This window comes from Dysidea avara, chromosome 3, assembly GCF_963678975.1.
Source record: "Dysidea avara chromosome 3, odDysAvar1.4, whole genome shotgun sequence".
NCBI lineage: Eukaryota > Metazoa > Porifera > Demospongiae > Dictyoceratida > Dysideidae > Dysidea > Dysidea avara.
The window spans coordinates 41,276,824-41,304,822 of record NC_089274.1 but is presented as its reverse complement, the minus strand read 5'-3'; the positions used below and the strand labels follow the sequence as shown (position 1 = coordinate 41,304,822).

The 27,999-nt window shown below is 36.8% G+C and overlaps 1 protein-coding gene across 2 annotated transcripts in view; it reads right to left on the bottom strand.

The window, feature by feature from the left end:
* LOC136251028 (E3 ubiquitin-protein ligase rnf213-alpha-like) overlaps positions 1-27,999 on the bottom strand; it is a 175,978-nt gene that overhangs the window by 97,619 nt on the left and 50,360 nt on the right. For both annotated transcript variants that reach the window (XM_066043410.1, XM_066043409.1), the window contains exons 10-17: positions 13,214-13,487; positions 9,839-9,952; positions 9,650-9,769; positions 8,398-8,560; positions 5,035-5,343; positions 3,634-4,229; positions 1,186-1,354; positions 913-1,124 (exon numbers count right to left, since the gene is read on the bottom strand). In XM_066043410.1, the coding sequence (XP_065899482.1) occupies positions 913-1,124; positions 1,186-1,354; positions 3,634-4,229; positions 5,035-5,343; positions 8,398-8,560; positions 9,650-9,769; positions 9,839-9,952; positions 13,214-13,487 (1,957 nt within the window). The remainder of the gene's footprint in view (positions 1-912; positions 1,125-1,185; positions 1,355-3,633; positions 4,230-5,034; positions 5,344-8,397; positions 8,561-9,649; positions 9,770-9,838; positions 9,953-13,213; positions 13,488-27,999) is intronic.

Below are 27,999 nucleotides of genomic sequence, written 5' to 3'. Positions count from 1 at the left end.
ACCATTATGCATACTAAATATGGCAATGCAGCAATCTACATGTTTAACCATTTAACTCCTCTGTGAAATGAACCATTACACATACCAAATATGGCAAAGCAGTAATTTATGCCATTAAATTATCCGTGACATGAACCATTACATGCACTCATATGGAAGCTCAAAGATCCATGCAAAACGTATAAGGAAAATGGTTAATTTAACACTGGAAGCACGTGTAAGGTATCTGCTTTATATCGTAATTCATTGTTTTATTGTAAACATGTCCATTACACTGCTGACTTGCTAGTGTGGGGCTCACTCAGGCTTGTCCCAAATTAATTTTAAAATGAAGTAGGGATCCAAGCAATAAAAAGTAGTGAAACAAGAGGTGAATGATGGTATTACAGCATAGCTCGGTGGGAAAATCCCTACTGTGGCATTGAACAAAATTATTGCTATAACATGCCAATGTAGGGATTTTCCCACCAAGCTATGCTGTAATACCATCATTCATCTATTGTTTCACTACTTTTATCGCTTGGATCCCTACTTCATTTTTAAATTAATATTTTTTAATATGCTAGTATGTAAATTGCTCTCATTGGCACTTTACTTTAAAGCATTATGTGCACATTGATGTCATCAATTATTTGGAGTGCTTATGCTATATTCTACAGAAAAGGGCACTATGACCACACCTCTTAATGATGTATGATGTATAATGTGGGATAGCTTCTACCAGGTATCCAGTTGTTGCACAAAATTAAGGTACCCTAATAAAGTAGTCACCCACTTGGTATTAAAACTACTGATTCTTTTAGATGCACATCTCATTAACTTTTTTCTACTTTTCAAATCCTGTATGCAGTGATGCACATGATATGAAGGTAGTATAGTAGGTATGTATGTATTTCCAAGCATGCAACTTACAAGTGACTTAGCAAGGCTTTTATTAGCTTTCAAAACTAGCCAAACAGCTTCACAAATTTTCATGAAGGCATCAAAATCACTGTTCTCCTTCAAATCATAAACCAGTGGAGCTATTTGTGCTCCTACTGTGTGCAACCGTGCAATACGATCCATAGCACAAACATTATCTTCAAATGTTGACAGCTCAATCAAGTTACGCAATTCAGTAGCGTCTACAACAACATACAACGTACAAAATAAAGCACCATTATCTTTACAGTGTATAATATTTACCATTTGTCTCTTGTCGCAACCAAGCAATTATAGGATAACTGTTTGACAACACCCTGAGAAAGTCCATTCTGTCATTGCTAGACAAAATTTCCTGTAAACACTCAACCTCTTCCACATAATAACCATCCTCTTTAAATTTCTCTAATGACATAGTCTTGTGCTCAATTATCTATGAAATAATGATTCATATCAAAAATTTGCTGAACAATTACTGGTATAAAGCTTTACACATAATGAATAATAAATCATAACTTTAAGGGACCATAAGTCGTGTGCACAGTTCCCACTTTTGCATGATGTGTGCCATCAAAATATGTAAATTTACAGATTCTGGTTACTATCTTCTGACCCTGTTTGATGGGCAGTAAGTTATGCAATCTTGTGATGAAAAATGGCACGGTATAGTATATCCACTCAAAAACAGCCAAGCTGTAAAAAAAGAGTGCGGCCCTCAAAAGCCTGGGTGAAAAATGTTGTGAAATCAAAGGTGGAGGTCAAAAAATTGCTGCAATGATGTTAATGCTAATAAATTTTAACAATGATTTCACTTCTTTTTGTATTTTCAAAACCAAGGCTTTGATGCTACGTCGCACGTCAGGCCATAGCATTGACTAGAGCAAGTGGATATCTACCTGGCTCACTTCCAGAACACAAAGAGTCTTAGTTGAAGGTTGCACATCTAGCACAAAGAAAGTATTGTTTGGTGTCCCCCATGCAGGGCACTGTCCTTGGACCCCTAATGTTCTTACTATACATTAATGACATAGACCTTAGAGACCATCCGGGATTGGAACAAATTACCCCACTGAATAATTGAATCTGATTCACTCATGAATTTTCTGATTATTTTCACTGACAACCAAGGCTGGACCTAGCTACTTATTATTTTATGTATATTAATTATAATTATGTCTTATTTGTGTAGCTACCTATTCAGTTATTGTACATTGTTGTACTGGAGTTGTAATGTTTCAGTCCCTGGGGTACTATCAGCAACAAGCTGCCTATCCCAGTCACAAATCAATCAATCAGAGCATTCAATCATAGTTTACAGTAACTGTTCTATTAGAGTATCTCAATTTTTTATGCAAACATGAAAAGATGCAGTTGCTCAACTTTAAACAAAGCAAATCCTGCACCTTGGGATATGATTTCCAGGCTGTTGTATCACAAGTTTTGCTAGTATAGCACTTATTATGATGATTATGATGATGATGATTGGTGTAAGTCGATCACACTAGTCTGCTCACAGACCGCCTGGGGGCGAAACTAAGTTAATACTACAAGTATACCACTGATTGATATGAAAATGGCTCTGATTTGATGAAATAGCTACTAAACTGAGCCTCAAAGTGTTGCAACAATAGTATGGTGCTAATGCTCTAATAGAGTGCACGTTTTTGCTTTCGCTGAAATCATCTAATAGAACACACATAGAATGTTCTAGAACAATCTAGATTTTCTATTGATAGATCAGTTTTATTTATTAAACTAGAATGTTCATTTATAAGGTAGAGATTAAGTGAAGTGATCAGCCAAGATAGCAGTGGTTCAGTGGTTAAGGATGCAGACGTTAGGTATGTAGGTTCTTGGTTCAAAGTCTGATCATGATCAGTTGATTTTTTTCGACATTTTTTATGCACAGTTTTTTTTTTGAGGACTTCTAATAGAACATACATAGAATGTTCTAGAACAACCTAGAATACCAATAAGTAGAATATTCATTTACAAGTTAGAAATTAAGTGAGGTAAGCAACAAAGATAGCAGTGGTTCAATGGTTAAGGATGTGGATGTTAGGTATGGAGGTCCCTGGTTCGAACCCTGGTAAGTTTTTTTTGACATTTCTTGTGTATCTTTTTTACCTCACAGTGACTGCTCTATTAGAGTCTCTTGATCCCTTGATTTTACACTTGTTTACTTTATAATTCTGTAGCTGTACTTCCATTGTTTTTCAAACCATCAAAAGGTACTCCTATGATGATCAGCCTATGTACACACCAATTTTCAAGTTATTCCCATACCCTGTAGCTGTGAGTAAAGTTTGATCTTTTTTTATGTAAAAAAATTTTCATAACTCCGTGGATATTCATCAGATTCATAGCAAACTTAGAACATTAGTTCACCTTTATATACTCTTAATTTGCACCAAAGTTCACAGCAATCAAAGTACACATTTACATTTTGTAACAATTTTTGCAAAGTGTATGAAAAGAAATTGTCTCCCGTAGACTCCCTACGGCTTACGAAGAAAAAACCTGAAATTTTGAATGTCGATATCTTGTAAATGGCTGGTGCAAATTTAATTCTTGTGTTAAATATGACGATGATTTTATGCAGCACAACATTGAGCACATAATGCATTCTTCAAGGATGTATATAGCACAAATGGATGAAATCTTCAAGGCAAGTTTTACAGACTAAGCACAGTACTATGCATATATATGTACCTTCTCCTGAAAGTTCTCTAATTTCTTGAAGTCACCTGTTAACATCAATGCTTCCTTTACATTTAATACAAGCTCAGCTGCACATTCTGCCTGACACACAACCCTATATTTGTCCACAGACATCACAAACTGAAAAACCCAAGTCGTTGGTGCTGTTAAATTAAAGCACTTATTACAGCCTTCAACCAATGCAAGAACTTCACTCTCTAAATTTTCAAGTGAAATCTCTTTCAAATAATAATCAAGTTCCTGTAAAGTAACTGATCTGTCATGAAATTTCTCGATGATTCCTTGGATTTCCTTGAGACATGGGGCCCAGAGTTTTGTGGCAATATCGCATAAAGATAGTTTAACATCTTTAACTGTTTTACTGGTGATATGGTGATTCCATATGGTAGAAGATATAACACTTTTGCTTTCTTCCATTATGAATGAAAATGGATGCAGCATATCCATGACCTCCTGTTCATTTACACACAATATACGATGAACTTCTATCCCATTAACAACTTCACACAACTGAACTATTTTTAGTTCCAAGTACTCCTCTGAATCAATGGTTTTTAGACCATCTTTCAACCTATCAACATGCTCTCCTATTAGAATGCAAAGCATGTGTACAGCTCAACACACAACAAAAGAATTCACTAGGTGAGAAGCACATAAAACATTTGTATTGCCTGTTTAGAGCACATTTTTTATATACAATATAATGCAATTAGCATATGGAATACTGATAAAATTATTATGATTAAGACATGGTAATCTGTCTATCCAGCTGAGAACATCATGCAAGTTAAAGTGCCAATGAAACCACCTATCTACAAGTTTGACGATTGAAATATCCCACACGGGAGAGTATAGTATATAATCACAGATATATGCATTGCATAGATTTAAATGAGGCAATTAAAGCCAGAGGGAAAAAAGTACTGATGATCTAGGAGGGTTTAATCTGTAATCCATTGGTAGTTGGTTAGAAGTTCATCACATGAATATGCATGATGAAACTGTGTATGCTGCTGTTGGTGATTTGAAGTTGTTATTTAGTCAAGCTAATCGCACCAGAGATTCCTGACTGGGCCAATACCATGTGATAAACCCACTAGCTTGGAACAAGCTATTAAGGAAGCTGGTAAAATTGATTAAGTGTTGAATTTCAAAAGCAGCAAATAACCTGCAAAATTTTGGGATAAAGTGTTAAGAAGGATTTTCTGCTTGTATGAAATGGTTTCTACACTTGTAGATTTATATTAAGAAAGTTTGTAGGAAACCTCTAGAAAGATTTCTACACATGGCACAAATGTAGAAGCATTTCAGATTACACTGAATGTACATTTGGGCTTTATTATACCCAACCAATACACATACATTGTTGGATAACAGACTATAAGTACTTACCTCCTGCAATATCTTCACAGTACTGCAATAACAGCCTCACTGCTGAACAGTATTTTTTAAAACTATCAACTTCAGAATTTCTTTTGTAAATAAGTGTTTTGATACTTTCTGCATTCATTTGGTTTCCACACACAACTTGTGGAAATAAATTTATGACGGTTTCTTGGTGTGAAGTAAGACTTTTGAGCTCATGAATAGCAACTTTTCCTTCCTCTAATCTTCTAGAAACATCCTGGATACTTACGCATGCTCTTCTGCACTTCAAAATAACATCATTACTGTATTCATTAGCTAGCCCATCATGAGTCACTACAGGAAAACAGGAAAATACATACTGTACTAAAGAAGTGTCAGTGAAATATCTTAAGTAAAATTTATCAATGGAATTTTGATATTTTGATATTTTGATTCAGCAGTCTTCCCAGGACCTACGTTGTCATATCAGACCCTCCCCCAGGACTTTCAGAAATATGAATCCTCAAAATTTAGTTAAATTTTTTTTTATTCTTCATTATAATTATTGAATGCTTCCAAAAATGTATTTCCTTTGAATTTATCACACATCTCATAAACAAGTTTTACATAATTTGAGGCGTTGAATTCAACATGTGGTCATGGAGTTACATATTACCACCCATACTCAAAGTTTTAAAAGACTGATTTTATCACACATACAGGGTAAACCACATTGAAGTTAAGTTGAAGTTTGGTTTGTAGATAGGTTACTTTTAGTTTAATGTACAACCTCACAAAAGAGGAAAAATGTATATGTTGTGAGGTAGTTATGCATAGAACTTGTGTTTCAAAAATATTTATATTCCTGGAAGTAACTACCTCCTATATTAATGAAACAAGCTCACTACTTTAAGTACTAAAGATTTCAGTACTAAAGTACTGGAGTAATGTATGATGCTAAATCACAGTAAAACAATAAGAACTGTTATATCCCTACTGTGCTCGAGATACCATGCACAGTAGGAATACATCAGAGCATTACGAATCAAGAACTGTTCAAAAAGCACTTCTGGAATCAAAGTAGCAGACGATTTCCATTACGAAGGGAAGCCATCATGTGCTACCGCCAAATCAACACTTTTCGCTGTCAGCAAAGACAAATGGGACACAAAGGAGGACACTGGTAAGCCCATGAAAAATGCATTGCACATACTGCGGTATGCCAAAAGGCACCTTTTGGGCAGAAGCAATGTCAAACAGTGAAAAAATAAAGTCCGTAGCCTTAGCCGTTATCGAGCTATGCTTGTCTGAAGACATCAGTCAGTCAGTTACTCAGTCAGTTACTCAGTCAGTCATTAGAAAATTTTATTTAATAATATTTTTCCATAGAAACTTGTTGAAAGCATTTCAAGTCGATCTGAAAGCTTGTTTGGGCTTAACCAGTACTGCCTCATCGTCGCCAGGGAAAAAGTGAGGCTGGTTTTGGGTGATTTTTTTTCATGGGCCATGCCCACTCCTTTGTGGTCCCTACTATACAGTATGATAGTACTGTATGATACGTACTAAATAAGAAATAGTTAGCACAAACTACAAGTAAACACAGTGTAATCTCAAACTTAAGTTATCCAAACTTTCAACTGGATGCCTAAACTGATTCCTCTATTAGAGTAGTGAGTCTTTTACTAGAGTAGTTAGAATTTATAAAACATTCATTTTTCACAAATTATGATGATTTTACACAAAATTTCAAAGTTATGGACCTTTCATTTATCTGAACTGTAGTTGGTACCCAGGGGTTGGATAACTAAGGTTGCATTTTATGAACTATATGTATAAACATATCACTGTTGCTTGATCCATTATCCAAATACCTGTGTGCCATTTCAATCATAAAAGTGTTCAGATAGTGATTTTTGTTTAAATAAATGAAGCCTATTTATTTATATAGAATTCCATTTAACTACTCTAATAGAACAAACTCTTACTCTAATAGAACGTTCACCTAATGAAATACTGTAATAGAGCAAGCACTTATATCGTTCGGATAATCGAGGGTTTAGATAACCAACATTCAGATAATCAAGATCCCACTACATCATGATCACTTCGTTATTCAAGTGAAAAAGGAGAATGACAGGTAAGGTTTCCTTTACCTGAGGTTTATTCATATTACTTTTTGCTTCCTTATCACACCCACACACACACACACACACACACACACACACACACACACACACACACACACACACACACACACACACACACACACACACACACACACACACACACACACACACACACACACACACACACACACACAAAGCAAAGCCTCTGGCAACCGTGCGAAACACTACTATTGCCACCCAGTGAGCCAGCACTGGTTGCCTGTGCACCACTCAGGCACTCGAGTCTAGGACTAGTAACCCACAGGAAGGTTATCCAGGTCTCATGGAGAGAGATCGCAGAACCCAAAGTTCCACAATGACCTCAACACCACTAAGCAAGACAAGGACAGTTGGGAATTTGCTTCCCCAGTTTACACCAGGTACCCACTGATGTTACAGTTGGGTGGGCTACTTCCCTAGTTGATACCAGGCCACTAGGTCCCCATTTTACAGCTGGAAAATGTGAGTAAAGTTTCTTGTTCAAGGAAACAACACCAAAGTGGCATAACTGGGAATCAAACCTGGGACCTTTCAATCACCAGGCCAATGCCCTAACCATTTGGCTATGCTGCCTCACACACACACACACACACACACACACACACACACACACACACACACACACACACACACACACACACACACACACACACACACACACACACACACGCACACACACACACACACACTTATACATTGCAATATCCTGTAGTCTTCTAAAAGAGCGATGGCAGTTGGTGCATATATAAGGTTTGTTTAAAGGTGATGTCATCACATGCAGGTCAAGTCCCTCATTACAAAGTGAATGCCATCTGGCATGATCTCTTATACATACTTCTTTGAATCTTGGCAGACTTTGTCCCTCCATCAAAGCTAAGCACCATGTGTAGGATGCTTTTGAGGGAGCCAAACTAACAACAGCTTCTTTGGGTACCTTGTGTCTGCCATTTTAGCCATATGTACGCACACACACACACACACACACACACACACACACACACACACTTACACACACACATATGCACGCATGCATGCATGCACACACACACACACACATATGCATGCACGCACGCACGCACGCACGCACGCACGCACGCACGCACGCACACATGCACACACACATGCACACATACACACATGTTGGTCTTTAGATTATGTTATCTGGGTCTATGATATTTTCTGTAAAAGTATTTTAAATCAGCATTAATAATATACTATGCATTACACTTAAAACTATGCTTACAATAATGCCGAAGATATTGAGGCCACAAACAGAAGCTGAGTGTTGTCGACAATTCATCATCCTTCTTTGCATAGTACTTCATCAGCAAAGTGCTAAGCATGGCACCAAGAGGTTCCTTTTTCTGCGTAGCCAATGTCTTTCTTGTTTCTTCTATTTCAGCATCCTGCACACCAAATACATTATAATGGTGAAAGATAAGTAAAGTATTCAACAGTATGGTAATACTGTTCAAGTAGGGATTACCCCAATAATGAATGCTGCCCACCAAAATTCTGCCTATAAAATCACCCTAGAAACATCTCAAGGGGTAAAAAGTACCATTATGGAAGAGTCTTAGGGTATCTTTAAAATCGAATATAGGATTAAACCTATATAAAAAACCATATCCATATATATACATATATATATATATAAACCTACAGGCATAGCAACAGAGGGGTTATGGGGGCTAGAACCCCACCCTTATTTTAGAAGGGGATTATCCCCTCCATTTTAAAGACTGATATACTCTAATAGAGCAGTCTTGTACTAAATAAAACAAAGTTTAGCTAAAATTATTACAAAATTCGATTTCAAATTGCTAAGTTTTCCTGTGGGAGCATGCCCCAGACCCCCTAGAAAGTACGTGTTTTGCATACTGAGAAAGCTTTATACATTGTACAAATTGTACCAACCAGTCACCACCCTGCTTAGCTCCCTCACTTAAAAGTTTGTCTGTATAAGCCGTATAAGCTCTGTATAAGCCCTAATATTGAATTTTAAAAGTATCACCCAAAACATTTTTTTGGGTCTGTCTACCTGCCAGCCTGACCTCCCACATTATATACTCTTGCTTGCAATTAGGGAGCAATTTACATCAGCATAATAACCTAGCGTCTCAAGTATTTATTGTTACAATGAACAAAAATTACTCCATAAGATGTTGCACCTCTACAGCCTCCCTGCAATATTAATAATCATTCTACAGGATGTGGGAATTCCTAGAACACTTACTACTACTACTTTGTGTACTAACACTTTTTGACTGTTAAAACATTGGCAGCTTTTGTACTTTAAAGTGCTTATGCGCACATTTTTTATGAAATATTTTAGTACTAGCACAAGCATAAATGCTGCACAATTGCAAACACTTGTCAGCGAATGCTTAAAGTACTTATAAGCACAAGTGCTTAAGTGCTTGACACACGCATATGTCTGATACCCTTTTCACAACTTGACTGGGTTAAGAAGTACTGCACTTAGCAATGCTTACATTTTCCATGACATTTGCAACAGCTTTAAAACTGATATCACAAATAATAGAATCTAATTTGTAGTTGTTTGCATAATCACAAACTTCCATAGCAAGCTTGATTTTATCCGGTACTTTCATCTATGGGAAAAGAAATTGAGAGCATGAAAATAAAGAATGTAATACAGGTACTTGCTACATTCAACTTACGTGATCATGATAAACACGTTCCTTTATAAGATGTTGTATCTGCAATTTCCACTCTTGTTGAATACAACTCGAGATGTGATCAGAATCAGCCAACTTAAGAAACCCATCCCAGAGCTATGTACATAAGAAAAGTTTAAAGGGTACACATGAAACGGTAACCATGCAACGCAAAATTTGTTTGACAAACTTCCTAATGTACAAGGTCAACAGATGCAATCAACCCTTAAACCAGAAAAAACTGGATTTAAACTTAATAAATATGCATGCCTTGCACAAAGCGCTGTAACTTTTGAAGCTCCCATCCTATGGCTATGCAATTTACGTCATTTTACTTGTGATGCAACAAGGATTAAAATGATACCAAGGATTTTACCCTAACACAAAATAACTTTCAGTAAGGAAACACGCAAAAACCTTTACATACCTTTATAAAATGGTTGATAACTCGATGGTGGTTACTCCTATCACTTTGCAACAACTTCCATTCGATTCACTGTTAAATTTTGTATCAGGCCATATATGACTCACATAAGTAAACCTTTCATTCAACACAGGATTGGGCAGAGTTTGCTTCTCTGCCCACAGTTTGAGCTTTAAGACTTTCTTTTTCTTTTATTTATTTGAAATGCAGTAAACCCACAATCAAAATTAAACACGTGGCAAGAATTTTGAAACACAGAGACGTGATCATGACTCACTGCTGTTCATCGATTCATAACGAGTAAGCCAATGTAGTTGCAGTGTTCAATTAACCTTCTCCAAGTAGCCCGGTCAACAGACTTTTAATCAATATGTAGTTGTAGGCTGTAAGAATTAAGTTACCCCACAATTGAACATGTTCCGGTGATAAAAGTAGATGAAGGTAGCTATTACAACACAGTTTAGAGGGAAAATCTCTATTATTGCCATTGGATAGCTCAAATATCTTGTTTCACTACTTTTTATCACTGGTTCATTTTAAACTTAATTGCACTAGTTTGTTATATTTTGTTATATAGCATAGCTGTGACATACATTTGTGGCTGTGATAGATGATGCAAGACTATTTCACACAAGTGATTTTCATACATATATTAGGGTGGTTTGTAATGGCAGCATTTTTTGACAGGTGCCATTCATTTTAGGGGAGAACCCTACTAAACAGCACTACCATACTGTTTGATATATCAGTGATACAAGTAATAGTTGGAGATTGACTTAATTTTCCAACCAATTTCAGCACATTGTGACCAAATCCATTTGGTTAGATAAATTTATTTCAAACTAGATTAGGTTATAGACTAGCGCTGAAACGAATAGCATTTTTACTATTTGAATAGTTGGGAACAAATGACTGATTATTCGATTATTCTTCAAGCATTAATAGGCACCAAAATCTTTGTTGGGAAGTAAGGTGAAGCATGAGAGCTATTTCTATCTCTTCTATAATGGATATTTTTTTCAGTCTCAAGCTTCTAGGTTGGCTTCATCCATCTGATCACAGCTTACTATAGTGCAAATGAATATTTGAATAGTGTGTTATTGAATCAAATAATGTCATAATGATCGACCAAATAGTCGAATAACCGAATAATTCTTTTCAGCACTATTATGGACTGAAATATACGGATATGATGATTCTACAGGTATAAGCAACCACCCTTGTTTCACCCTTTTTAGCTATTCCAACCTTGTTTCACTACTTTTTTCTTTGATCCCTAATCCAATTTATTCTACTTGTTGTTTTCAATGCAACGGTTTACTGAAACACTCTAATAGAGCAGTCGGTGATTGTATTTTGTTACAGTATATGAGAGAAATAGTCTAAATATGGCAGTAGTAGTACTCAGTAGTACAGTGGTGAACATAAGTATTAAAGGTGCATTGACATATTTTTAGTAGCATGATAGAATAGTTACAAATTTTGTTTCAAGCCAGCATAATCTTAATCAGTGATATTACCATAATTATATATAAAGATATACATAGTGTGTTGTGAGAGCAGCATAGTTTCAAACTTTTTAATAATTAATAGAAGAGATATCAGAACTTCATGAAAATAAGCAGCATTTTGTGCATTGCAGATCTAAACTGCTTGACTAGCGCTTCAAAATTTCTTAGTCAAAACTCAACACACATAGTACATGAGTGTACTGGAGGGTAAATCATGGATTTATTGAGTTTTGAAAAGATGAAACCTTTACAACGTTGCAGATGTGAAAATTAAACAGTACAGAAGTACAGTTTAGTAGGGTCCCCGTAAAGTGACAGGCACTGCTAAAAATGCCGCACCTAAAACTCATCACAGAAATATCATACGCAATGAAAATCACTTTTTTACAGAATAGTCTTACTCCATTCAACATCAAATACAGGCTGAGCATTAAAAACAACAAAACACTCACAGCTGGATATAGAATTTCAAAATAAAAAAATTGTCAAAACCTATATTTTGGTCTGCCTGCCTGCCTCATTGCAGTCAGAAGGCTAGAGCAACATATGACCAACATTTTCTGCCACAGCAACAAACTCACTGGTGGGATGTGCCTTCTGTGATTCTGATGAATGTTTGCTTTCTGTGCTTTGCCATTCCTTATTAATGGCCATCTTCTTCATGCAAGGAAGCCATAGCTAAGCTGGGCTTATAAAACGATACCCCTTAAATGGTCTGAACATGCCACTACACCTCTAATAATCATTGCTGAGGCCACACCACTCAACAGTCTAGAAAAGAAAGGTATTGCACTAAGCACCCAGGCTTAATCTACTACGTAGATGAGTAGCGAGATTGAGATACTCTAAAACAGCAGTCACAACCACACATATTTTATAGCTATACTCTAACAAAAAAGTTAATAACTGGTCCAATAAAAAATTAATTTAAGAAAATGAAGTAGGTTACAGTGGCAGAAAATGTGAAAAAGAGATTATGGTAGCTATGAGGGATAATCTCTTACTTGGAATTGTAGAAATGTGGGAAATCTCTTCTTTGGCATTGAAAAGATAGTGAAAACATGCCAATTTAGGGATTTTCCCACATTACTACAATGCACTCATAACTACCATCATCTCTTGTTTCACTACTGTTTATTGCTTGGTCCCTGTTTCATTCTTAGATTAACATTTTTATTGCACTAGTGGATTAAATGTGGTAGTCAAAAAATGGCTGCAGCTTTGTAAAAAAGTCAATAAATATAGACGTTGCAGCCAATTCTCAGCTGCCAAAATAATTACCACATCCTTTCTTATCAACTGTTTTTGTGCATAAGCATGTCCCACAACTAGCCAGTGGGTCTGCTTAGCCTCACGTATATTGACTCTAACAGAACAGTCATTCTATTTTTGCACAAACCAGAGCAATTACCTCACGCCCTACACATTGTGTAATTCACAAACCTGAATTTCATTCTTTGCATTTTCTCCATTCTTACCACCAAAGCATTCTCCAAAGAAAAGTGTAGGCTTTTGTATCCATTTCATGACCAGAATCTGGACATCAGTAATAGTTTCCTGAACATCTCTTGAGACTACTTGAGAAAACTTGAAGTATCCACTCAAAGCACAAAGGTAAAGCTCAATGGTAACAAAGAGGACAGCAGTATCATCTAGGGTGTTCTTGCAAATATTAAAAAGTTTACAGAGCATCTTGTTAACAGCATCCATTATGTACCTGTATCCAATGATACATACATATAATATATCGTTATGTAACACCTTCACACCTCAGATCAAAGGAGCTGCCCGAGCTACATTTTGTATGTAGACCGGGCTACAACTGGGCAGTGATTATATAGACGTTGAGGCCAAAATCAATTGTGGGGATCGATTAATACTCATGTGATTAGGATGTACGACTTGGATTTTGCCATGAAAACCACTCAGACAGAGAGCATTTTGTTATCCTCGCCATTCTATGAATTGAAAAACATTGGGCTAAGGTGAGAACTAGTGCTATAGCTTATTCACCAATTGTTTCCACACATTTTTGAATGCAGACATGCCCCCATCATGAAGCTACCACTCTGCACGGAGAACCACTCTACAAGCAAGCTTACCTATCTAGGCCTTTAGTGAAGTTATCTAGGCCTTTAGTGAAGTTCATAATTTTTCATAAATGATTCAATAGCACTGATTAAAGCATTAAACTCGCATAACTGAAATTCTCTGTGATATGTCTAGGATATGTCCATTCATCGTAACCAAACGTAACCAGAACGTACTAGCTGTTGACCCATAATCAAAAATTTTAGGTATGCATATATAATACATCCAGTGGCTGCACTCGTATTGGCTTGGGTGATTGATTGCCTTGTACAGGCTATCAGCCTGATAAGTGTTACATATTAGCTGTAACATGGGGAATTCAGGCTTTGCCTGGTAAGTATGCTCTCTGCCCTTGGGCCTGCAGCCCTCAGGCAGTCAGGCAAACATATCAGGCAAAGCCCTCATGCCTGTGTTACAACTATTACATATTTCCCAACCCTAAGTTACACCTTAATTGGTTGTTATACATGCTGAAATGGAAGGATAAGAAGGAAGGCTTTCTCATGGCAGGATGCTAACACTAAAAATCCCACTACAACTGCCTTATTAACATCTGTAGCATCGGTTCATTGGTGCTCTGCAACTTCTGTGAGCTATCATGATAAAAGCATGAGATGATAACTGTATCGAGGATATTTTTACACATTGTGATATATCGAGTTCATGAATACACTGTGATATATTGCTTACAAAATGAAATACCATTAATGTAGCTGTCTCAGGTGCATACACAAGAATTTTGAAAAGGGGTTTAGAGTAGTTTAAATTGCCTGACTATTTATTTTATTATAGTATGTTCACGTTGAGCTGAATCCTCAAAAACATTTAATAACTCATGGGTGCAATTACACATGATCTTGAAATTTGGCTCATTTGTAGTACTGCTTGACCCGCTAAAAATATTTCAAAATCTTTTTGTTCAAATGGTTGACATAATTTTTAAGACCAATTAAGATGTTCACAATACATTTCCTATGGGGAAGCCATATAAGTACAGTGTCCATTACGGCCCTTTCCTGAATATGTAATGGAGCCAAACTGTACGTGTCTGTTGTTGACACCTTTGCTGTTACCAATAATCATCTGGTTTGCTGAAATGTTAACTCTGTTGAGAAAAATCCACTTTTAATTTTTAGCTGTTTTTCAGGGTTAGCTCAACGTGAACATACTATAGAGTATCTCAATCTTTCCACCAAATTCATAATTCAGAACAATGCTATAAGTGTTGCTATCATGTGAGAAACTATTATTTAACAAAGATAAAAGTTAAAATGTGTCCTGTTCCATGATAGATTCCAGATTCTGGAAACCTGAAGTTTCAATTTCTTAATGTTTCAAGTACTGTGTAAAATCCAAAGGGGTTTCCTGAAACCCCTGGAAACCCCCCTCAGGGGCGGATCTAGGATTTATAAAGGGGGGGGCTAACTCAAGGTACTAATCGCTTGGGTAGAGGTGTGCAAAGTACACTTTACATGCTGGAACTAGGGGGGTCTGGGGACATGCCCCCCCAGGAAAATTTTGAAAAATAGATGCTAAAGTACTGCAATTTGGAGATATTTCCTATATAAAATTCATAATATTTTCTGCCTGTAGATATTTTATATACTGCCTTTAGGTTATAGGTATGGCTCTCTGAAGCATTTTGCTAATGGAAAAGTTTGAGTAGGCACAGACAACCAAGTACATGCTGCACCCCTCTCACAATTGCACAACACTGAATAGGTGCATGTTAGAATAATAATGTTGAAAGTGAAAAATTTTGAAATTTGAACAATACAAGATTGAATCTGAGAGCATTTTCAATGGAAATTGTGTACCTGAATTAAGTATTGCCATACATATTAACTACACAAGTAGATGAATGAAGCCCTTTAAACAGACCAATGCACTTCATTGTATGTATAGGTGCAGTGGAAAAATTCCATAACAGAACCAACTACATGTTTCCAGTGAATGTTCTATTGGAGTAGTTAGCTGACTGCTCTATTAGAGTATCTTGATCTTGTACACCTCCAATGCTGACCCAGGTCCTTGTTGCATAAACTTTAGCATAAATCCACTGATAATACCTTAATACCTTGGAAAGATGTTTATAAGGTGGTTTTATGAGTATTTGTATTATTACTGATCATATAATTATGCTAAGACAAAATTTCATTATAATACTCAGCATATTGATCAAGTAAAGCCTAAATATGAAGGGGGGGGGGGCTTCAGCCCCTAAAGCCCCCCCCCCCCTGGATCCGCCCCTGCCCCTCCACATGCCCCTGTGTCTTACAAATGCAGCAAATTACATGTTGTATGTAATTTGCATAGCTTAAGGATTGTTTTTGGGATGGATTCAACAATACAAGTAAAGAGAAAAACTTGTACTTATTAATATTACATAGTTCATGTAATATTATCATACGGTACAGTAGTACTGTATATTAGGGATCATGCAGTTTTGGGCTTTCTTGCCCAAAACTATCACCCTAAAACCAGCCTCAAATTTCCTTCATAACAGCTTGGCAGTATTGGTTAGGCATAGCCAAGCCCAAAAATGCCTTCAGAGTCACCCCAAACCCTTCCAACAAGTTTCTATGGAATTTTAAAATTTTCCTATTTAACTGAATTTTCTACTGACTAACTAACTAACTAACTGATGCCTTCAGCCAAGCATAACTTGACAGTGGATAAAGCTACAGGCTTGATTTTTTCACTATTCGACGTCGTTTCATCCCGAGACGTGCCTTTTCACCAACTGCAGTACGTACAATGCACATATCATGGACTTACCTTTGTCCTCCTTTGTGTTCCAGTTCTTTTCATTGACAATGCAAGGTGTTGATTTGGGATAGCATGATATGGCTTCTCTCTGGCTGTGTCATGCTTTTCGCCTGCATTTTCTGTAGCAAATGGATTCATTGCAGAGAAGTTTCTTGCACTGTTCTTCGTTTGTAATGCTGTGTAACGAGTGGAGCATAGCTACAAACGAAGCGTAATGGCCACCTCACTTTTCAGTGCGTAATTGATTATTGGGGTGCACGTTCAGACGCAAAAATATTTTATGGAATGCCTGGCGCTATTCTTTCTTTTAATGTGGTACATGTGGATTCAGTAGTCATAATTGTGTTATTAAAAGGTAAACAAACAAGTAGAAGGAAAAATTAGGAAATTTAAGCAGGAAACAAGGGAACAGCTAAAAAGTTGTGAAACAAGGGAGGTTGCCTATACCTGCAGATATACTAGGACATGTAATCCCTGGTTATAGACTGAAGAGTAGGGATTAGATGTCCACTAGTATATCTACAGGTATTGGCAACCTTCCTTGTTTCACAACTTTTTAGCTGTTCCCTTGTTTCCCTGCTTTTTTGTCCTTTGACCCCTAATCCAGCTTAAATTTCCTATTTTTTCCTTCTACTTGGGATAATATTGAATGTCGTGATAAATACATTCACGATATATCATGGTGCACTTTTTCAATATTGCCCAACCCTTATATTTTAGTACTAGCTGTACATAATCATCCTACAATTACATAAGTTTGAGATGTTTACTGCACTATTATCATACAGTACAATAGTGCTGTATAGTAGGGACATCGAAGGTGTGGGCGTGGCCAGTGATATAATATAACCCACAAACTTGCCTCAATTTTTCCTCACAATGACATGACAGTATTGGTTGGGTAAAATTGAGCCCAAAAGTGTCTTCAGATCAACCCGAAACATTTCTGTCAAGTTGCTATAGAAAAATTTATTCAACGGAATTTTCTAATTCCTGCCTACCTGACACATTCAGTCAAGCATAGTGGAAAACTGGCTACAGCTACAGCCTTAATTTTTTCAAAGAAACGTTTCTAATTCGATGAAGAAAAAACCTTTGGTATATTGATAAACATACAATGCTTGCACTATTGTCTTACCTTTTATCTTCTTTACCACGGCCATCAGTCAAGGTTCTACCATTGATAGTGTTAATAGACTACACTAGGGCTTCCATCTACAGGTATATCAAACTATTCGAATACATGTAGTTAGTTTAGCATTGCACCAAACTATTTGAACACACGTGGCGGTTTACGAAGTTGGTAGTTGATATCGATCAGTGAGAGCAACTCGCGGTGAACTAGCCATATGTAAGTCAATAAACATAAATATAGTAACAGCGTTAAAACTGAGTCGGGTCATTAGGACCCGCTTTACAGGTTATCTGGGTCTGACCCGGATTGGATCACATGCTAAATTAATTAGTGTAATGATATGGACGTGTAGTAACACATCATGGCATAGCTTGTTTCTTTCATGAGCCACACTCACTTATGTAAATAACTGTCTGTAGGCATATGGTAGCTACGCCCATTTATCACGAATCTACGTCTGTCTGCAGACTTATGTAGAGTCAATGCCCACTAACCAGTTGTTATTGTATGAGTCATAATCTAGTATAATAGTGCTGTGATTAACCATAATATCGTGACTGGTTTTGTGAAAAGCAGGCTATTTAGTGGTCATGAGCTTGCAAAAAAAGTTTACAAACAAGTTTAAGAAAAATTAGAAAATTTAAATTACAGTGTACAGTGCTGCAATAAAAAGTGCTGAAACAAGTTGGATCAGAGTAGTACGTAATGTCCAAATACTGTAAAACAATAAGAAGTGAATATCCCTACTGTGCATTTAGTGTAGCACAGTAGGGATATTCAGTGCATTTATTCACTTCTTATTGTTTTACAGTATTTGGACATTACGTACTACTCCTATCCAGCATGTTACAACACTTTTTATTGCAACACTATACACTGTCCCTACTCTAATTTAAAATTCCTAATTTTTTTCTTATACTTGTAAATAATACTATACTGGGGAAACAAAACAATGTAAATTTGTATAAGAAGAATAGGGATTGTTAGTTGTATAATCATAAATGCATAAACAAGAAGTAACAGGAGGTAACAATGTAAACCACAAATCTCTATTTGACTCAATAACTGTAGAAACACGAAACAAAGAGAAGATGGGGATTTGGGACTATTTTGGAAAGTTCGAAAAAATGTTTAAAACCACTCTCCTGATGTATAACCTAAAACAAAAACAGCCTTGGGCTGTAAAAAAAGGGCACTGCCAAGCAAAGTAGGATCAATCAAACAAGCTTATTCAACATGACTGGTAAGAACAAGGACTGATATCAAGTTGCAGCCAAGTAGATTGGATAATTACCATGATCAATCTGTTAAACAACTGGTAAGAACAAGGACTGATATTAAGTTGCCGCCAAGTGAATGCAGCATTACCCATTCTCTTTGTCTCTAGCTATAACTGTATAATAAAACTAGAGCAAATACACATGCAACTGTTATTAAATTGTCATTTGGCCGCTTTTTAATATCACACACTACAAAAAAAAAAGCGGCCAAATGACAATCTAATAACAGTTGCATATGTATTTGCTCTAGTTTTATTATATCTAATCCAAAACAGCCAAGCTGTAAAAAAAGAGTGTGGCCCTCAGAAAGGCTATGGTAAAAAAAGATGTGAAATCCAAAGTGGCAGCCAAGAAATGGCTGTGATGGTAGGTTAATGGTAAAAATTTTAATAACAACAATTCAGGTGAATTTGGTGCTGCTTGGTCTTGGCACAAAATTCATCTGAATTGTCATTATTAAAATAACCTACCATCACAGCCATTTCTTGGCCGCCACTTTGGATTTCACATCATTTTTCACCATAGCCTTTCTCAGGGCGGCACTCCTATTTTTACAGCTTGGCTGTTTTGGATTAGATTTCACTTCTTTTTGTATTTGTATACCCCAATGCTGGCCTATGGCTGGCTTTAGGGCTTTTTAAACCTATCCTTTTAATTACTAATTCAGATTTTATCAGTAAATATACAAATTATATATATATAATACATACATTTATTACATGTCAATTACTCCCTACAGATAACTTGTTTGCAGCTGAACTCTCTACTGGGTGACTTGAAATGTAGCTGAACTCTCTACAGGGTGATTTGCTTGTAGATGAACTCTTCTCTCTACAAGGTGACTTCTTCTAGCTAAACTCTCTTCAGGGTGATCTTTTCATAGCTGAATTCTCTACAGGATGATTGATTTTTTTGCAGCTGAACTCTCTACATGATGGTTTCTTTGTAGCTGAATTCTCTACAAGGTGACTTCTTCTAGCTGATCTCTCTACAGGGTGATTTGTTTGCAGCTGAACTCTCTACATGGTGGTTTCTTTGTAACTGAACTCTCTACAGGATGACTTGTTTCTAACTGAACTCTCTACAGGGTGATCTGTTCGTAGCTGAACTCTGTACAGGGTTATTTGTTTGCAGCTGAACTCTCTACATGGTACTTTCTTTATAGCTGAACTCTCTCTACAAGGTAACTTCTTCTAGCTGATCTCTCTACAGGGTGATTTGTTTGTAGCTGAACTCTCTACAGGGTAGCTGAATTCTCTACAAGGTGATTTGCCTGTAGCTGAATTGTCTATCAGATTGACTGTTTGTAGCTGAATTCCCTACAGAATAACTTGCAATGTAATATAATTCTACAATGGAGTAAGTTATAAACGTAACCGAATGCTGTATTAGGGTAACTGTTCTATTAGAGTATCTCAATCTCGCATTTGCTACATGTAGTTGCCTTTCGAATCATAACTCAGTGGTTTGTACTGCGATTCTTCTGTACTATTGCAAGGACTTTCTATGATGATTATTCCAGCTACATACTGATTTTCAGCTCATTGCTCTAAGCGGTTTGCCTGGTAGACGTGAAAACTAATAGTTTTTTATTCATAAAAATTGATCGCATAATTTTAACACAGGTTGGGTTTTGTGTCATATCTCCATGGTCTTTATCTCAATTCCTTTCAAATTACAAAAAGGCACTCCTACGATGGTTACTCCATCTACATATCAATTTACAACTCATTCTTCCAAGGGGTTTACCCTGTAGGCGTGACAGACCTTCAACCCTTATTTTATGCAAATAATTGGTCATACTCCGTGAATGTTCATCGGATTCCTACCAAAGTTGGTACTGAGATCCGCCTTAATGAGTCCTTTAAGTGTGCCAAATTTCAGCCTGATCTGAGCACGCATTCATGTTTTATGGCGGATTTTGTGACGTGTGCAAAATGAAGATGAAGAAGAAAAAAAGCGAAGAAATTAAAATGAAACTTTATTCACTCGTATCTCATAAATGACTGGAGCGATTTTCTTCAAATTTGGTATGTAGACTCCCCTAACTGGTCGACACTTCTGTAGCAAATTTGGTTCCAATTGGATTAGGGATCACAGAGCTACATAGGTGTGACAATTGCATTTTCTTTCTTCCTGTTAATATACTCACGGTGTAGCGCGCCAGCTTCTTCGGCCGCACGACACACTACCTTGTGTCTTAATAGCTATAGCTAGATACAAAGAGAATGGGTAATGCTGCATTCACTTGGTGGCAACTTGATATCAGTCCTTGTTCTTACCAGTCATGTTGAATAAGCTTGTTTGATTGATCCTATTTTGCTTGGCAGCGCCCTGTTTTTACAGCCCAAGGCTGTTTTTGTTTTAGGATATCACACATTTTTGTCACTGAGCAAGACCAAAAAATTAATGCATAAAGCTAATAGTTAGTTTTACACAAGCCACCTTTGGATAACACAACAACTTCAACAGTTTTTACATGTACTGCATCACAGCTTGGGACATGAAGCGGCAAAACCAAAGAATGTGAAGCATACTTATAAATTCGGCCGCCCACGCAATTACACTACCCACACAATTCAAAATTAACAAAAATCGAATCGAAATTTCGATATTTACCCTATTATCGTATAGATATCATATCGAAACGAAAATCCTGATATCGCACACCACTAGAATGTAGTTTGGTACAAGTAGGCAGGTACTTGTCAGTGTTGCAACCTCAGATGGCTTCTAGGCACCATTAAAACCATCAGTGAACAGACTGAGTAAAGGCCATTTCCCAGCAGGTGAGAATGTGCCCCAAACTTCTTATTATAGTCTACTGGATTGTCCCTTGAAATGCACAAACAAAGCTGTATTGTGGGCTGCGTTAGCTACTTCAGACCCATTATTAAATAGCTAACAACTGAATAACAAACGCTTACAAGAATAGCATGAGCGATAGCAACTTCAGTGAGTTTATTACACAGATCATGTTCACCTAACGTTGACGCTTACGGCCGAATTTTCACTGAGTTCACGACTGTAAATAAACACTACTGTAGTTAGCAGTGTCTTACATTTAAGATAGGGTTCTAAAAGACTGCAAAATAAATCAGTAATTAGCGTAGGCGACGTTATTATCCTATGAGCGCATGTATGGAAATTAACTCATCATTTTCCAGAAAAACGGCAGGTCATAATCAAGCGAAACTACTCCATATGTTTAACTACATATCAAAGATTGTCCCACGAAGTACAAGAGTGAATGAATCAAACTTTGAGAAAATCTCTTATGGTGGCTCTTGTAAGAGAGGTGGAGTTCCAAGATTTTACTGAAGAAACTTAACTAGCCAAAGAACTTGTGATAACAAATCCAAGGCTGTAGAACTATTACAGTCTAAGATATAAGAGTAAACAAAATGGGTGGCTCGTGCTAACAAGTATGCAAAGAAGAAGGAGAAGGAGAAGAATATGACATTTTCAGCAAAATTTCATGTGGTGTTACTAAAATATAACAGGGAATACTTACTTAGTAATACACTTATATAACAATATACCAAAGGTTTTGTTGTATCACGAGGTTTTTTTTACAAAAGAATAGTTTTAAAGGTAGGTTTTAGGTGTGCGTTCTATTAGAGTTAGTCGTTCGTGTAAATAACTCAAGGTAGTCACGCGCCCTACTTTCCTTGGCCGCGCGACTCACTACCGTGAGTCTTGATTATTGTTCAGCCTTAATAAAGCTTTAGAAAGTTTTTAAAACATACTTGAGAACCTAGAAGTTTGCTTTTGACATGCGTTCTATTAGAGAGTTTTAAAAATTTCTGGCCAATTCCTAATATTGTGGCTCATATTAGACTGGTAAGCTGTAAAACTGGCTTTTGTGTCTTGATGTACTATATAATCATTTTGTGGTTAATATTGTGTAAATAACTTAATTATTGATTCCTTGTTTCACACCGACCATAATGATTTGATTATAAGGATTGTGATGCATGGTTTGTAAGTTATGGCTGTAAACTGGAACATTCACAAAAAAAATAATAATATGGAAGTAGAGAGCAGTAACAAATACACATCACCAGATAAGTACTTGCAAAAAAATAACTACGTAGTGTGCAATCCAGACCACAATACATTAAGTAAATAAGAATGACAATCATTACGGAATTGCTGATAACGGAGGTCCTAGATGACAGGATGAAATGGATGGCATAGCATTCCACCAATGGGAAGCGAAACTCCTTTGATATCCAATACACAAAATTATACTTATCATACTGACATTCTGCTCAATACTTTTTCCTACCTATTTTGTCCTTAATTATGCTGGCAAAATCTCTATATGTTTACATCCAACCTAAACTTTTACTTCTTGTCAGCAAGGATCTTATCATACAGTGCAATATTAGGGTTTGGGCTTTTCTGGCTAAGACCTGAAATGGTTCCATTTGGTTGCTACATTTTTTAAAATTATTTTCTACTGACTACCTGACTGACTGATGCCTTCAGACAAGCGTAACTTGATAATGGCTAAGGCTACTGGCTTGATTTTTTCACTGTTCAACATTACTTCAGCCCAACAGGTACCTTTTGGCATGCTGCAGTACATACAATGCATGCTTCGTTGATTTACCTGTGCCCTCTTTGTGTCCCATTTATCTTTGCTGACAGCACAAAGTGTCAATTTGCAGAGAGCACTGCATGATGGGTTCCCTCCATTGATTGCAGAGGTCTCCTACTTGTAGTGTTCTTTGTTTGTAACGCTGTGCAATGGAATGAACATAAAACAAAGCATAATGGCCACTTACTATTTTGGTAATTGATGGTTGTGGTGCATGTACAGACAAAAATAACTAGCCTGGAACCATTCTTTCCTCTAATGTGGTATGAGTGGGTTCACCAGTCATCATAATGTAACAAAACAGTAACAAATAAGTGAAATAAAAAATAGGAATTTTAAGTTCAATTGGGGATCAAAGAAATAATAAGTAATAAAAAAGGAAAGTTGTTTACACCTGAAGATATACTAGTGGAACTTTAATCCATAATTTAGTCATGGGTATAGACTGAATTAGGGATTAAATGTCCACTAGTATATCTTCAGGTGTAGGTGACCTCCCTAGTTTCATTACTTTTATATATCTTTGATCCAACTTAAGCATTCCTGATGCTTTTGTCTACTTGTCATAATTACCTTCTGACCTTCTGATTAGCTATATATTGTTGTTGTTGTAATTAAACTTCTTAAAAGAAGTAGGAGTATAAAATAAAGCAAGAAGATGAGTGAAATCCAAAGGTCCAATATAGGGACTCTCCTTGCACTTTATCACTTCCAAGTGAAGAAAACAAAACTGACCAGTCCTCTGAGGCTTTCAACAGTTAAAAGCACACCAACTCAAAAAAGTCATGGCCATTAAATGAGTTTGATGTATGAAAGTTATTAAGTTATCTTTAAGTTATTACCTTAGCAGTTTTCCCTGTAGCTGTGACAAAAAATTAATTATTTTTACTGTAAATAATCATCCATAACACTATGATTTTAATCAGATTTATGGAGCACCTTTATACATCCTCTGTGTGCACCAAATTTTAAGGTGATTGAGTAAAGGGTTTCTGCTTGTGAAGTGTGCAAAAAGAAGGAGAATCTAACTTATGTCCCCATAGACATCTCAAGAAAAATATGAAAGCTCTGGCCAGGAATGGCTGGAGTGATTTTGTTCAATTTGAAGTGAGACCTGCCTTGCCCTGCAGACAGCTATATATGTATAATGCAAAAATGGTGACCATGGAGCTCTATATGCATATGTATTTTATTCTTCCTGTTAATATATGCACGGTGTGACAAGCTGGATTTCTTGGTCACATGACACACTACTGTGAGGATATTTAGACATAGCAAGTTGCAGTGGGTGGTAATTAGCACCGCTTTAATGCATTAAAAAGAAGTACAATTTTATAGTGTATAGGTAGATTAGAGACTACTACTGGTATTGTAATTTTGTTTACAAATGGTTATACTATGAAATAATGAAGTTTAAGACCTTAAACCAAGTTAATGTCGGTAGGGCTGTAGTTAAACAGTAATCCATCAGTTGAGGGAGTCAGTGTCACTAATTGCAATTACATCAAATGCATACATGTGTATGTGTGCACTTATTAGAATATAAGTACCACCATCTGTCACAGCAGTGGCCTGGAGTAAAGACAGCTCATGATCTGCCCACCCACCTCCCATTTCACCAGCTTTAAACCCTGTACTTCGAAATGTTTATCATAATAGCATTTAACAGCATACAGTACATATGAAATGCGTATGTATGCCAAATATATTCTCCAACTTTTCAAACACACCTTATGTAGCTAAAGTCTTTGAGCAGGCTGTAGGACAAGGTGTCCTACAGACCTTCAACACTTGTGCTGTAAAGCATTAATACATAAACTAGTGTCCATTTGGTTCTACTTGGGGTAATTAAAGATAATGAGTTGCTCTCTAGAATTCCTATGGATATAATTACATGAAAATAACAAGGAGAAAGCATCCTGATCACCTGGTAGACTCCTGTAAGCGTTTGAGTGTAAATCGGATGGCTGCAGGTTCAAGGCTACCTAGATGGATTTTTTCTCCTTTCTCCAACTTTTCAAACATACCTTATGTAGCTAAAGTCTTTAAACAGGCTGTAGGACCAGGTGTCCTGCAGACCTTCAGCACTTGTGCCGTAAAGCAGTAATAAATAAATATACAGGGCATATGAATACAGTGGGACCTTGATCATTCAAACGTTATTTGAACCCTTGATTATCCTAACAATATAAATGATTGTTCTATTAGAGTAATTTGGTATCGGTGTTCTATTAGAGTAGTCAAGCACAGCTTTGTATGTTAATGAATGGGCTTTATCAAGTTCACTCGTCTAGGCACTTTCATGATGGTGTTGTGCAATTTTTATTGTATATTGTGTTGTATGGGATGTATTGTATGGATTACATTGGGTAATATGTGTACATAAAGAGGTGTATATATGAGTGCTACATGAAGGTGGGTACACTTTGAGTAGATGTGTGTACAGGTATGATCAGCAATCACAATGATAGCATGTATATTCTCCATATAATAAAAGTATTTTTCACAGAGACTTTTTACTGCAGCTGTCTATCTATTGTTTTCTGTTACTACAATAATACGTGTGGTGTGTCTCATCATGGCATCTGCCTTATGACAAGAAAAACAATAGCTTCATGCCAACAGACAAACAAAAAGAATTAGAATTCTATTTTGTGATGCTACTTTTCATTGCTTGCCACTATCAGAGTGTGTGTGCATTTTTATGCATAAGTGTATGTTGCTTATCAATGGTAGATCTGCAGCTACATGGCAACATAGCAACACAGAACTTGTATATGACACCACAAATGATATATAAAGGGTTATTGATTTGCTATGTACGTTGCTTGCTGCTGTTCATCATGTGCTGCTACCAGCTTCTGTGTGTGCCACTGCTGTTAGTTTTTCAAGGAAAAAACAAATTACCTAGGTACCTGCTTGGTAATATAATGGCTGAACTGCATGTATGCCAGACATATATACATATATATAATGTGTAATAAGTGCATGACACCTGTATATTTACAGGCACAAAATCATATGTATATATTAAATGGTTATTAATGTTGATGCTGGTACTGCATGAGCCTACTTGCTGTTGTTCATTATTTGCTGCTACCCAGTTGTGTGTGTGTGTTATTTGCTGCTATTCTAGCTGCAAATGGCTTGCATAATTGTGCACTCAGCTAACTTATCCATAGAATTATGAATTGAACCAACTTTACAAAACAAATTGTATATAATATGTAGGTCCACAGCTGCATGGAAACATTGGCTGTGTGTTTGTTCAGCCCATAGAATAATGTAATAAAACTAGCTACCAGCTACACAAAAATTGTGTGTAACTGTGGTATGTAGGTCTGCAGCTTCATGCCAACATAGGTGCAAGTGGCTGTGCGCTCGTTCAGCCCTTAGAATAATGCACTAAAACTAGCTACCGTATAGCGGAAAATTTTGGCAGGAGAAAATTTTGGCGAATTTGGCAAGTATGCATGGATTCGCCAAAATTTTATTCGCCATTTTTATAAACACTGAAAGTGCAGTAGACGCTGTTCATCGGTGAGTGAATTAATTTATTCTGTGAATACTGTTACAGCGGTGAGTGGTTACCTTGTAGCGCGCCACTTATAATCTCTAATCGATAAGCGGCCGCGCGGAAAGGGTCTGGCCACGCGAGACTAGTTAATCTTCCGCAAGTATCCACAGCCAGTATTAGACTAATAGTTCAGGCAGATGGGCAATTCACTCGAGCAATTCAGCTCAGTGCCCATCATGTGCAAATGCCTTGCCTCGCTTGCCACATGCCAGCGTTCCAGTCTCGATTACTGACTTTGCACGTTGTTTTTATTTCAGCTAGCTATTAACATAAGAGTGCGTCGATTCGAATCAGAGGCATTGAACTGTAGAACTTTGTACGTAGACATCGCAAAGTTCGTCGCCAACGCTGTCAGATTAAAATTGCGTGGGCAAAGTAATGCCATGTATTCGCCAAATTATTATTCGCCAATTTCTGTCTATGATCAATTCGCCAAAATTTTCTCCCGCCAAAATTTTCCGCTATACGGTATATACCAGCAACACAAAAAGGTTCTGTGTAGCTGTGATACGCAGGACTGCAGTTGCATGGCAACATAGTTGCACAAATACATGTCGGTAGAGTAAAACAAGAATACAGTCATATGGTCATCCATGAGGCTGTAGTAGGTCAGCAGCTGCATAGCAACTAGCTGCAAACCTGTCTATTGCCTTGTGGAATGTGACAGTACAGGATCCCAATAGGTTTTTGCTGTGGTAATCCTCCTACAATCTTTTGTTTGTTTGCACTAGTAAATATGGACAGGTCATCCCCAAGCCATTAGGTTGGTTG